The sequence below is a fragment of the Temnothorax americanus genome, unplaced genomic scaffold, assembly GCF_048541705.1.
Source record: "Temnothorax americanus isolate GAGA-0224 unplaced genomic scaffold, ASM4854170v1 Scaffold1, whole genome shotgun sequence".
Taxonomy (NCBI): domain Eukaryota; kingdom Metazoa; phylum Arthropoda; class Insecta; order Hymenoptera; family Formicidae; genus Temnothorax; species Temnothorax americanus.
In genome coordinates, this window is record NW_027509230.1 from 8,080,169 (window position 1) to 8,093,536 (window position 13,368).

Genomic DNA, 13,368 nt, shown 5'->3' on the forward strand with positions numbered 1-13,368 from the left:
ATAATAAAATTTTGCTTTACTTTGAACCGATGAAAAAGAACTTATGTAATTTAATTTGCTATTATTGCCTTTTTCAAACTTTTATGTCCCGAGAAGAATAAAATTCGCTCTGTGTATAAGATATGTGTGATAAATCAGAAAAATTAAGTTAATTTGCCACAAAAAACGTGATTCAGATTTTTTAATTCATTAAAGTTACGATCATAGTTTCCCTCTTTTTGAAACACTGTACATATAGTAATAGCACATATATACATACATATATCATATATATACATATATATATATACATATATATATATATATATATATATATATATATATATATATATATATATATATATATATATATATATATATATATATATATATATATGTAGGTCCGGAAGTATGTTCCGGGACTTTTATTTTTGATATCGGTATATTCCGGGACATTTGGCAGTTTCCAGGACTGTCCTGGAAAAAATTGATGTCCTACGGCAATTTTCGGGACAGTTTTTTGAATCTGATTACATATATATGCGTTATATTCCAGGACTGTACATTTCAAAAAACGTAAACAGTTCCGGAACATACCTCTGGACCTACATATATATATATATATATATATATATATATATATATATATATATATATATATATATATATAAAATATATATATATATATATATATATATATATATATATATATATATATATATATATATATATAGTAATAATAAATTAATTGTCATTTTCCGATGAAAACAAAAATAAATTTTATTCTTTAAATTTATAGTTTAATAATTTAATAATTCTTTTTAAATAGGATAATTAATCCATAATTAATTAATTGCTATAGTATACACAGTATAATAGCATATAACGTCTAAGAAATCAAATGACGAAATTGGTTGAGTAATTAATTAATTATTACTACGTAAAAAAATTATTAAAATATAGATGCTCTGTATATGACATAAAAACGATTTTAATATAATGTTTGAAACGCATTTTGAAATAGATAAATCAATAAAATGTGAAGACGTTTTTATTTTTAGTTATTTTTCCCGTTTTGCGATGAGTTGGTACTCATTGGTACATTTTCTTTTTATTTTCGTGACAGATTCTTTTTCTGCTTTTCCACGCGACAAAACATCCGTATTTTTTGTTCAATCGCGCGCTTTCCCGTCAAAAAGTCATAATCTTCCAAATGTATAAAATTTATGTTACTTGTTATTGATGTACGGAAATTTATGGAAACTTACGCTTTTAAATGAGTGTATAAGAAAAACTTTTTTTGGAAATATAAGCCACGCTTTTTAATTTTAATTAGCAATTTTTTACCTTAAATCTTATTCCATCGTGAATATTTTCGAGAATATTTATCTAATTTTATAAAGTTTCACGATATATTATGTATAAACAAAGCGCAAATTATCATTTAAAATAATTAAACGTTATTTAATGTTATTAGAATTCTTCTACTTTTAGAATAATTATATTTCACAATAAAAATTACAAATAAGAGTATTAATCTTATTATTATCGTATCAGCTGTCTTACGAAAATCTGTTCTGTTTTATACTATATATAAGTATCTGTTTTATATATACTGAAGAGCGAACTAATATAATAAGTATATTGCACAGAGACGTAAATGCGCTTTATTTTAAATGCACCGGAAATGTATCGCGCAAGCGTGTATTACCTAGCTTGTTATATTCATCGCCTCTTTCCTTTACGTAGTATATTGCTTGCCTCGGAATCACGAATTCTAGAACTAACACGAGTTTCCACGTGCAGAAATATTAAAGTCCTAAGCCTGTACCGGTGGTGTAGTTTGCTAATTGCGAGAAAGCATTGTGCAAAATAGCTCCATATAAAATGCTTTTATGAGAAATTCCTCAGAACAATTAAAAATCAACGATGTTAAAAGATATTAAAAGATTTTAAGACCGTTTATAGCGCGTTGTCAAAAAATAAAAATTTATCTTATAATAATTGGCTTAATTTAGCATGCAATTTAGTTTATGAACGTTTGACATAATTCCAAAAGTGGAATGCCAAAAACACTTTCCATCTCTTTCTCATTTTATTCGTTCATTCATGACACTAGCAAACGTAATTATCTTCTAATCATACGTATCATCTAATAATTATCTTTTCTTATTAGCCTATTGATATGTTGGCGCCCACATAATTCCTATTTCCTTCTAACACCATCTCTCACGAAGATTTGTGGATAGTCTTGTACTGATCCCGCCAGCATTGTTTGCCGGCTATATGGGTCTTTTCTAGATCCTTTACAGGTATACAGCCAGAGAGGCGAGCAGAAATATATAGAAAGATAGACTGCGACAAGTCCCAGGCGGCAAGATCCGACAATGGGCCCCAGAATGACAACAGAACTCTTGGGGGTGGCCGCGTATAATCGACAGGTAATAAAGCAAACTCCAGACATGTCGGAGGACCGCCCGATCGTTCTTCTTTCGGTTTTTTTATTTCTCTCAGCAGGTGAGAAAAGGCGATCTTGGCGACAGAGGGAATAGATCAGAACAAGAGATTTCGAGTATTGTACCTCGTAGATTACAAGATCCGTTTCATTCCCTCAGCGGTTTACTCGCGTCCCGAAACAGAGTAGAAAATTTGGTACGAGCCAGAAAGACCCTCGTAAAGATACGAGAAGACGCAGGAAAAATATTCAAAAATTACGGAATGTTCGTGAACTCTTTTGAAAGCGGGAAAATACTTGCTCTTTTCGTAGGAAATGAAAACGAAGTGGAAATGTGATTTCAGATCAAAAGACACGATTTCTCTTTACGCGATTTGTCAAATCTCCCGTTGATGGAAGTCGTCGTTATATTTATCGTATCAATATTTCGAATATCGTTGAAAACGTAGAAGTTTTTTCTGCAAAATTTAATCATGCAAATGTGCAGTTAAAAATTTGTTTCGTTTGTTTCGATACAATATGTATAAGAATATATGCTGAGATAATTAATAATAAAATCTGCATAATATTGAAATAATAATAATAATAATAATATATATCGTTTATCGATAGTTAAAAAAATCGGAGTAGAAGTTGCGTTCAAAAACATTTAACGAGCTCCGTGAATAAATCCGTGAACCAACAATGGGTGCATCGCATACCCCGATAAATCCTCTTGCTCTGAAACTCGCGAACGCCAAAAATACGACCGAGTGTATGGCCGTTGCTTTCCTTACTTTAGTTCTGCGCTCTCTTCTGAGTTCTTTCGAGGCGCTGTTGAAGAAGCGCGGAAGCTCCTCGTTTGTATTGTACGCAACGCAGCTCGCTCGTAAGTTTCGACAAAGTTTCTGCTATATCAAACAAGGATGCCCCAAAATTTGTGGAACATCGTGGAAAAGCCATCTTTTGTCGAGCAGCATTGCAGATCCGTTGACAGCGATACCTTGATAGCTTTCGACAGATTTCTACCAGAAGTGCTATCGCGTTAGAAACAACTTATATACATGTTCCCTCAACTTGTATAATGTTTTAATCAATAATACTACGTTCACGTGTTAAATATTCGTGTACTAAAATAATTCCTATTTTCCACGTACAACAAAAAATGCGCTACTTTTGATTATATTTGCATTTGATTATAATGATTGCATATGCAATTATTATGACTTAAATAATTAAAGAAAATATTACAATGTCTTCTATAAATTATATTCCAATATTATATTTTTTATTCACGGATATAATAAATAAAAACTTATTTGATATCTTTATTTGGCAGTTTATCTCTTTATTTTTTTATTAAATTTAAGTTGATGCGATTATAAATTCTTTTCTCCGAAATTATTGAAAAAAGAAATGTACCCCAGTCGACACAGCATCTTATATATAATTTTGCACTCAACAATGTAAATGTAATATAATAACATGTGTTATATTAGATACATTTACAATGTTGCGTACAAAATTATAATACAGATGTAAACTAACTGATGCTCTGAGTCAAAACAATGATCGTAATGTCAATTACACACGCCATTATAAACTTAAAAATTCACTCTCCAGATTAAATCTCGTCAATAACATAAATCCTCGAGATGTGATAATATATGTCTTAGAGGCATGCAGACGAAGCAAAATGTATATAGATCTCGCAAAATTAACCGAGCCAATATAAAGCTCTATATCTCAAGGCGCCTCGAAAAGCCTGGAAACCGACATTGGTCGACTCGCGTGCACCGGCTGACCTCGTTCCCCTTCAACCCTCAGACGGGGAAAGGGAGTCACGTGGCCACGTCGTTAATTTCGCCGTTCTTGGACTGTAGAGGACAAGGGTGGTGCGCGCAGCGAAAGGACACGAAGACTCCCTAGCTCTCAGAGACCGCATTCAAAAGTTCGGCCACTCAAAGGGAAATGAGAAAGATACATCGGCCATCGGCAGATTAAAGTGATGTTCGTGGCCTTTGATCTTCCTCGCGAAATAAGCAAGAGTCGGGACGGGCATAAAATACGTCTGTATCCCAGGAGATCCGACCTGTTTTCCCGTCATCTCTCAAGTGACGGCGATCAGAGAAGAGAAAAGAAAAAAAATTTTTTTTAAAGGAAAAAGGTTCAAGTAGCCGAGACAGGTCTCTTTTCGTCACTAACCGAAAGACAATCGTAATCTATGCGGGTGCATCAAGTAACGCGATAAAAAATTCAGTACTCACGAAGACGAAATAAGATTTCTTCATGGTCCTGACAACCTTGGTGAGAACACTCGTCAACGATGGATCCCTCTTTTCTCACTTGTTAACTGACGTATGCAACTCCTTGTACTCACTGCAAGGCTGTTGTCAGAGATCGTCGAGTTCCCACCACGTGCAACTGTCACCCCCTGACGAAGGGCGCATCGAGGAACCTGCTGTCAGGCGTCTGCCGCGCGGAAAATTACGATTCTTTACCTTTCTCACTTACGAATATTTATTTCAACACTTCACCCTTCTTCCCGCCGCGATATGCACATAACAATTGTCGCGCGTAGCACGTGCCGCGAACGATTCGCGATGCGCGGTTCAACGACGAACGTGACGAAACTCCAGATTAGGTACGACGTTGTTGAGACGTGATCTCGCCGAAAATGCTTCGATCGCAATTGTCGAGAGCCCGTGCGATCTACGGAAACTGGGATCCCTTCGTTCTGAAGATGTCTGAACACCGCAAAACACCTCAACCACACGTGTGTCCCTGCGTTACCGTTCGATGTCGTCGGGCCGAGGTGCGCGACGCGAGTGTCGGCCTTAAGTCTCGAAAGCGCTTGACGTTGGCGCCCGTGCGGCGTGGTACAAGGTGGGGGATGCAGAGGGGAGATGATCGCCTACCCCTCCCGTCCCTATTCTCCCTTCCTACCTCGACCACCCACGCCACCCCCGTGGAGAACGGAGAACGCCACACTCAACTCCCACGCTTCCGCCGCATCCCACTGCGCTCGCTTCTGTGCACCCATCGACCCCGCGACCACCCACTTCACGTTGGGGTGAGAGTGGAATAAAGTGCGGCCGCCCGGAGGGATGGTAAGGCCGCGCGACGACGCAAAAGAGACGTGAGGGGAAAGAGGAGGAAGAGAAGTAGGAGAGGAACGGTGTACGAAGGGGGTGAAAGACGAAGACTAAGGGAGAAAGTATAATCCGCAAAGTTGCGACGATCAAACAAGTGTCGAATTTGTTTTTTTTATGCGCTTAACTACCCTTTGACTATCCTGATTTGTGGTGTTTTCTTTTCCTTCAAGAAGCAGAAAAGAGATAGGATAATTGTTCGTCGAATCGAGTGATAATCGCGCATAGATTTTGCGACTACGAGCGATGTTTCCTGGTTATGATGTTTCGTATTCTGCTCTGCGGGAATCGCAGCAAGGACTCTGGGACCATCCGTCATTCTGCGCGTAATTTGATTTACGTCTATCATGACTTGCGTGTCATGTTTCTTTCATGGTTTTGCTATCTAACCAACTATTGGAAGCGCGGTGTTTGAGGCTTTTATAATGATATCAGGTGAGTTCCATATTTTTTCACATAAAAATAGGAAAATGATATAATTGCTATATTTTGATTTTATAAAATTAATATTATATTTTACTAAATCTATATTTATGTTTTTTAAATATCAAGTGTGCATCACGTCAGCGACATGACAAAAATTTATGTTATTTAAGCAAAAGATATATTTAAAACTTTTATATATTTTTTTTTTAAGAATACGTCTTGATACAAGTCTTGATATATTAAATTTTTAACTAATCATATCATGTTTTTTTTTTTTTATTACGACATACGACATTACAACAAACAGAATCCAACTATAAGTATATTTTTAATAGATTTATCCCTGTTGTTATAAATTTTATTTAAACTAATAAAATTATCAAATATAAAGGATTAAAAATGATGAGCCTTAAAGGCTCATCATCAATACCTGTTTCATGTTTCGTTTTACACGCATTCCTATGTATTGTAATTAATAACGGCCTTTTATACCGTTCGCTTTTATAATAATGAAACCTCAAAGCGCAGCAATATTCCAAACTCGTCTCATATAACAATGTTTGGGACGACATTGTGAGTGCTATACGTTACTAATACGTAAAACGGAACAGAAAATGAAAATGGGAGCGTTATGACGTCAGAAAGCTCGCGTTACGAGTTCGCGAAATCACCCTGTGGTCATTGCGGTTGGACTTTAAGTCCACTTTATGTGTACGCGTGTACATTTCAAAACCAGCAAGAGGAAGGTTAACTTATCTTGAGAATTGTTTTTAGCGGCTATGTATACCACACAAATCTTCCCTCGTAATTAATTCTTATTAAATAAACCTGAGGCTTAAAGAAAAAATGGTACAAGTGAGGAATGATGTAGAGTCTAAAGTTAAAAGTAAAAAAAGGTAAAATAAAATTCTTGTTTTAACTTGTAATTTACTTATATATCTCTCACAAATAAATTAAATTAAAACAAAATAGCTTTTTTTATACTCGCGAGCAATAGATCTGTACGTATTCTCAATTTACGTAATCCACTTACAGTATATTAACTTATACTATTTGCTTTTAAACATTCTCGATAAAATATATTTAAAATTGTTTTTTGTTATATATAAACGTACAAGGAACACATATGCAAAGAGACAAAAACCAATATTATACAACGTTGAAAATGCTCCTCGACAGGTTTGCTCCTCGTCAGCTTTGTAAAGTGTCCATAGCGGAAAATATCCCAAATAATGTTATTTTATTTCATATAAGTACTCTTTATATTCTAGGTTTTTTAACCTCCTTTTCCTGTTTTGAAACATAAAACTGCTGTACACGAAATTTTATCCACTAGCAGGTAGATAAAAACAGGTTGACCAGAAAGCGAGATAGTCAATACATTGAAAAAATTTAAATTTGGTGAACATGTAATAGATATTAAATCTTTTTTTACTTGCCATTTTAGTGAAAAATTGCGGTAAAACTAAACGAGTTATATTAGCTACAAAATTGCACCAATCAATTTTGTATATATTTTGCAGTAAAGTTTATTCAATTTTATATTGTTTATATGAAGTTTATATTCGATGAATTTATGAATTTATTTATTTATGAATTTATTTATGTATTCTAGATTTTTTTTCACACGATTGCATAAAACCGCCTATCTCTCTCGCGGTAAAATATATATATATATATATATATATATATATATATATATATAATTTCTAAATAATATTAAATATATATAAATGTCATATATACTGTTATTAAAATAATTATTATTTTGATTAGTAATAACATTAATGTAAACATATTTACATAGCCATTTGAAGTTTATGTAATCACATATGGTCGTCTTTAAACACCTACTCGAAAACAAGATTTTTTATAATTTCGTCCATTCAGTAATAATCCGGCAGAGAAAACTATGATACTCTATAAATGTATAAATTTCTCAACTTTCAACAAAGAATGTTGCATTTTATACTTGAGAGTCAATAATTTCACCACAAAAATTTTATCGCGATCAAAATAAGCATAGCTGATTATCGTATTAAAAAAAATGCCCGCGCGATGAAATAAATACGATACTTCGAAGCACACGAATTGCCGATTTTCAGAGAGGATTTTATTCTCAGCTTGATAGCGAATGGATTCGTGTCACGGGGACGGGATTTATCGACGCTGAAAATTCACCGCCGCACTGCAACTAACGACAACAATTATCCGAAAAGTTGCCAACATGTCAAAAATGAGCAACACAAGGGATTGTTATCGCGTTGCGTATTACGTGCTGCATGTTTGATGAACGTTAATCGAAATGTTGAATCGAATGTGTACACCTAATCTATCAATGTATATGTATTCGATCAGTACATCCTACAAAGCAAATAATCTTTTGTAAAGATACGTTGTACTCTCTCAGTATATTCTAACATAATAGTAAAATACTACTGTAAATATAAAAGCAATTTTTTGTTTTGATTGTAGAATTAAATAACAACAATAAAATTTTTATTTTGTATTTTTTTCAAAAAAATTCTTCTCTTCCCATTTGTTTTTGTAAAGTTATATAAACTTTGTTATAAAGAAATAAAGAAATTATAATTTTTGAACTCTAAAATAAGCACTATAAGCATTAATTGATTATATAGCTTCTTTCTTAAAAGCAAAATGTATAAGGTATAAGTACGTATGAAATACGAAAAATATATTCTGTGTAACTATGATATTCCGTATATTATTGTTATAACGCGTGCACATGTATAAAATTATCTTAATTTACATAATTAGATTCATAATACTCAAACAAAGCATATTTTTAACATTTGTACGTTATTTCATTAAAAATTATAAGAGATAAATCTTGTATCATATGCAATCATCATAATAAACTTATTGCGCAAATTAACTTTTTTATATGTACACAAGGTATAAGAACTCGTCATACACACTTACTCCTTCAGTAACTATTTTGTAAAAGCATATGTGAGTATGTGTTAACACTTGTTGGATTCGATACAAGTAGCTTATAGAGATCTTCACGATTAAAAGATATTTCTCAATAAATCTATTATGAATTAATGCATATATAACAACATGATTCACCTTTTATCATAATTTCTAACAAAATAACGCACGAATGTCGTTGAAAATATGTTCTCTTCGAATGTTATGACTAGAAATCTAGATATCTTAAGAAATTTAATATTGAATATATTAATTAGTATATAATTATAATTCGTATTTTAACAAATTCAATAAATAGCTGAAGACTTGTAAATAAGTTAAAACAAAAAATTATCTGTTATCACTATAAACAAAGGTAAATAAATCCTAAAAAAGAGAGAAACCGTATAGACGTATCTACCTGACTTTTAAAAGCGCGTACGCAAGGAAACGTATGAAAATCGAAACGTTTTAAGGCCTTTGACGTCCCTTAAGGCACTCAGCCCGAGCCATTCCACCACAGGGGTGAGATAAACGCCGGGTACAAGCTGAGTAGGGACCCCCGCCAATTCCGTATAAAACCGTCTCGCTGCTTCCGGTATATTTATTTCGATGAAAGGCCTCGCGGTAACGGCTCGTGCATTACGGTGACGAGCGCGCCTTACGAAAACAAAAAGTCGGAAAAGCATCAGAATGAAGGCGTATACCTACCCGTTCATTGTGCGCGAGCCGAATGGAAAAAACGAGACAACCGTGTTAAATCCCGACGACAAACACTCAAAGAACGTCAGAATCGTTCGGCAAAGAGTCCTCCATTTATTTATGGATAAGTCATAGACTGCGGAATACTTCGATTGCAGAGTAAAAGGAGATATCGAGTGTACGGATAAAATAATCGATATGACGTTCTTATCACTGAAAAATATCGGTATACTCCGTGTACGTGATCTGCACACAGTCGATCTTATCAATTATTCAAAAATAATATGCAAAGTTAATTTATATATATATATATATATATATATATATATATAACAGAAAATAATTTCTACTTTCCAACGCAGATCCGATATTAGTTTTTAGAACAAAAATCGGTATAAATATGGCTTAGAATTTACAAAAATTGCATATATTGCGCGCAATATTTGAAGATATTAATTAAATCACTTTATATATTAAAAGAGATTACATATTATTGTAATATACCCTAAAGTGCTTTTCACTTGGAGTAAATTTCAACCTACGGACAGCAACGGTTGCGTTGCTGCTGAATACGAACATTAAACACATAGCAAGGACTTACCTTATAAGCGCATATAACCAACGAGCTCTCTATTTGACAGTGCGATCCTCCAAGCTTGATGCTGTATTCGAGTACCTATTCGTCCTGCTTTATTCTATCCTCTTGACCAGGTGCGCGCAAGCGTTTGGCACAGCTTTCTTATTTAGGCGTGTATTCGGCCAAGTGGATCTATAAGAAAACACGGGTCGCTCAGAGTTTACACTGACACACATTGTGCGCAAATAAAAGTTTACGGTTTAAAGAGGATGTTCAAGCATTCGAGAATGTAGCCAAGTCTGACAAGCTTTAACTTCAAGCAATAATCGTCAAGTGGCCCGGGCGAGAATTCTTATACGAATTGTATTTACAGCAAGATGCAAAACTAGTAATACATAATGTATAAATCTTTGCTTGGGCGATATTTATATTAATATTTATAAGTAACTTAATATTTTTGCGCAAATATCATCTATATAGTCTTAATCGCATGTAATTCAAAAAAGAATTTTCTATTATTAATTTCAATGGAAATCGTAGCTCGATTACCTCCATAAAATTAAAATAATTTTTTTTACATGTAAACAGCAGAAAATTTTGCGATTTTTTCTGTTTTAATTAGTTATGTACAATGTAATAAATAAACTGTATAAATGTTTATAATATCACGACGTTACAGTAAAATAATTTTTAATTACGTGAACGTATAATCATCATTAGACATATCCGTCTCTCAGAAATAGATGCATGTCTGAGGATTTTAGAAGATAGATTAATAAAGAGAGGAAGTGAAAGAGAAAGAGAGAATTTTAAGATAAGATTATGTATATCAAGTATTAAATATATGATAGACATCAATAATATATTCAAAGCATGAATCACGTCAAAATAGTTACATCAAATATCTACAATTTGAATCTTTCCGTTCGTTTCGGAGCCGCACACTTTTTTGTAAAATGGTGGATGCGACGAATTGATTGGCCTCGCGGGATAAAATTGATGCTGTCAATGGAAGCGGAACGTTTACGAGAGTCCGATGGAGAAATTTCGGATTCGTGTCGGCGACGGCGCGGCGACGCGCTTATATGTAAGGCGACTTGTCGCGCGCGTGTTTCCTGACAAATCGCGCGGCGAAAATCCGTGATTTAAAAATTCAGCTGTTCCGCACACGTGCGCGGCATAAATGGCGGCGTTATATGCGCAAACGTGTGTCCCGTAGCGTGTGCAACAAGACGCGCACGTGTGCCCGTCGCGCGGCAGGTGAAGCTTCACGCCGGCCCGGCCGCGCGACGTATAACCGCGCGCGGTCGGATAAAACGAAGAGGGGCTCTATTGTTCGTCGTATCTTGCTGACAGCACGCGCCAGATTTCTCACAGACGAACAGGTTGTCCGGATAAGTGAATTTCCGCCGGTGAACTCATTAATTCGAAGATTACGAGGCTTTTGAGAAACCCTTGGCTTCACGTACAGTTAAGACCTTGAAAAGATCAACGTAGTTATATGAATCTCACATTGATCTGATAATGTATGTACAATTGGAAAAACTATAAAATTTATAAGGAATAATGCAAGAAAATAATTTCTTTTTCGAGTATACGAAAAACGCCTTTGTTAAACGATTCAATGCATTTCTACAGCATTTAAATTCGCAAATATTCTGATGATAATTACGCAAACTTTATTATTAACGCTTTATCGGTTACTGAATAAAAATGTAAAAACATTGCAGATAAAACAAGCCGAGATTTTTAAACCATTCAAAACAATTTGTCTGTAGGAACGGCAACTACCTTTGTCTCTCCACTTTACACGCTTTTATATTCTACCGGAAAAATAGCACGAACGTGGAAACGTAAAAGGCCGCGAATAGTAACGGTTCTAGGGTCATTTATGACGTTTACAAAACGTTTCGCTTAAGATGAAAAGTAACATATAAACGGTCTTGCGTTTTTACAAAAGTTAGTTACATTCAAACCGTCAAATATTAGCTCAAAAAGAAGACAAATTTGCTTCTCGCAAAGTTTCGTCCGAGCGCATTTTCCTCGAAGAGCATCTAATATGTAGTCTAAATTTAACATACGCCTCGTGGTTAATAAAGTGAGAGTGCTACGCGTAACACGCGATCAAACGCGTAGATACCTTGGGTTAATTATATGTAATATTTCCTCGTAGACTAATGTAATCCTGAATTTCAAATTACCGTCTTACATAGCGTCGATCGACGTTACCTATTAACTTTACTATATGTACATCTGATTTTGATCTTGTAGCGATTAAAGCGATCTGTCAAATATTCTGCATGCAAATTTATCAAAACCTATATAGCTAATTTATTTACAAAACACATTTATTTTATATCTTTACAAACATATTAATTCGTGAGATGCAAACGGCTACTAATGTTTGAATGCACCAATAAAAAGATTTCATTATTTTTATATATCACTATACACACACAAAGTCTCGAATTACAAATAAAATATAAATAAAATCATATTTATTACTACGCATTTTTATACACTCAGTTATACGTATTTATATTATAAATGAATTAGCGAAACCTTGATTCGACGCGCTACTCGAATGACGCACGTAATGTTCGATATCGGTAAAGTAAAATTGGATAAAGAGAAAGATGAATATTCCTGTCGCCGGTGTATTTATAGCGCAAACCTCGGATTTGCTGTCCTCGGACTCGTTAGCAAACCAGTCCATAATAAAGGACATCCGTTTTTTTTCTCGAAAGCATTTACCGGCGTTTCTCGATTAGACTTCTCCGCGAGCGAGAACACTCAGGGCACGGACATTGAGGCACGCTAATTAACGCGGGCGATGTCGCGATGTCACTCCTTCGACTACATCCTCTCGTGAGGGTCGTCGTGTCCAGTACTGCTAAGCACTTGACTGACAGTACTTGAAAATTTCGCGTTTCGGCCAAAACGAATAACGTCGCCGACACGGTAAAATACAGATGTACATACGAAACGTCAAATCGTACAGGTGCACGCATATATTTCTTTAATCAAGATGCTTAGATGCTTGTGTGAAACCAAGTCTTACATTTTTTTTACGTTGAACGAATTTGCTTACTATGTGTCGTCTAAAATCTTATGTTTGCTTAAGTTATAAGTATTCATTTTTATAGACATTATATAGGTATATC

The 13,368-nt window shown here is 34.5% G+C and overlaps 1 protein-coding gene across 3 annotated transcripts in view; it reads right to left on the minus strand.

Annotated features, from left to right (window-relative positions):
- The window catches only part of Nolo (ADAMTS-like no long nerve cord), a 184,998-nt gene extending 179,768 nt beyond the window's left edge, over positions 1-5,230 (minus strand). For all 3 annotated transcript variants that reach the window (XM_077399691.1, XM_077399774.1, XM_077399600.1), the window contains exon 1: positions 4,681-5,230. In XM_077399691.1, the coding sequence (XP_077255817.1) occupies positions 4,681-4,704 (24 nt within the window). In that variant the 5' untranslated portion in view covers positions 4,705-5,230. The remainder of the gene's footprint in view (positions 1-4,680) is intronic.
- Positions 5,231-13,368: the final 8,138 nt, after the last annotated feature.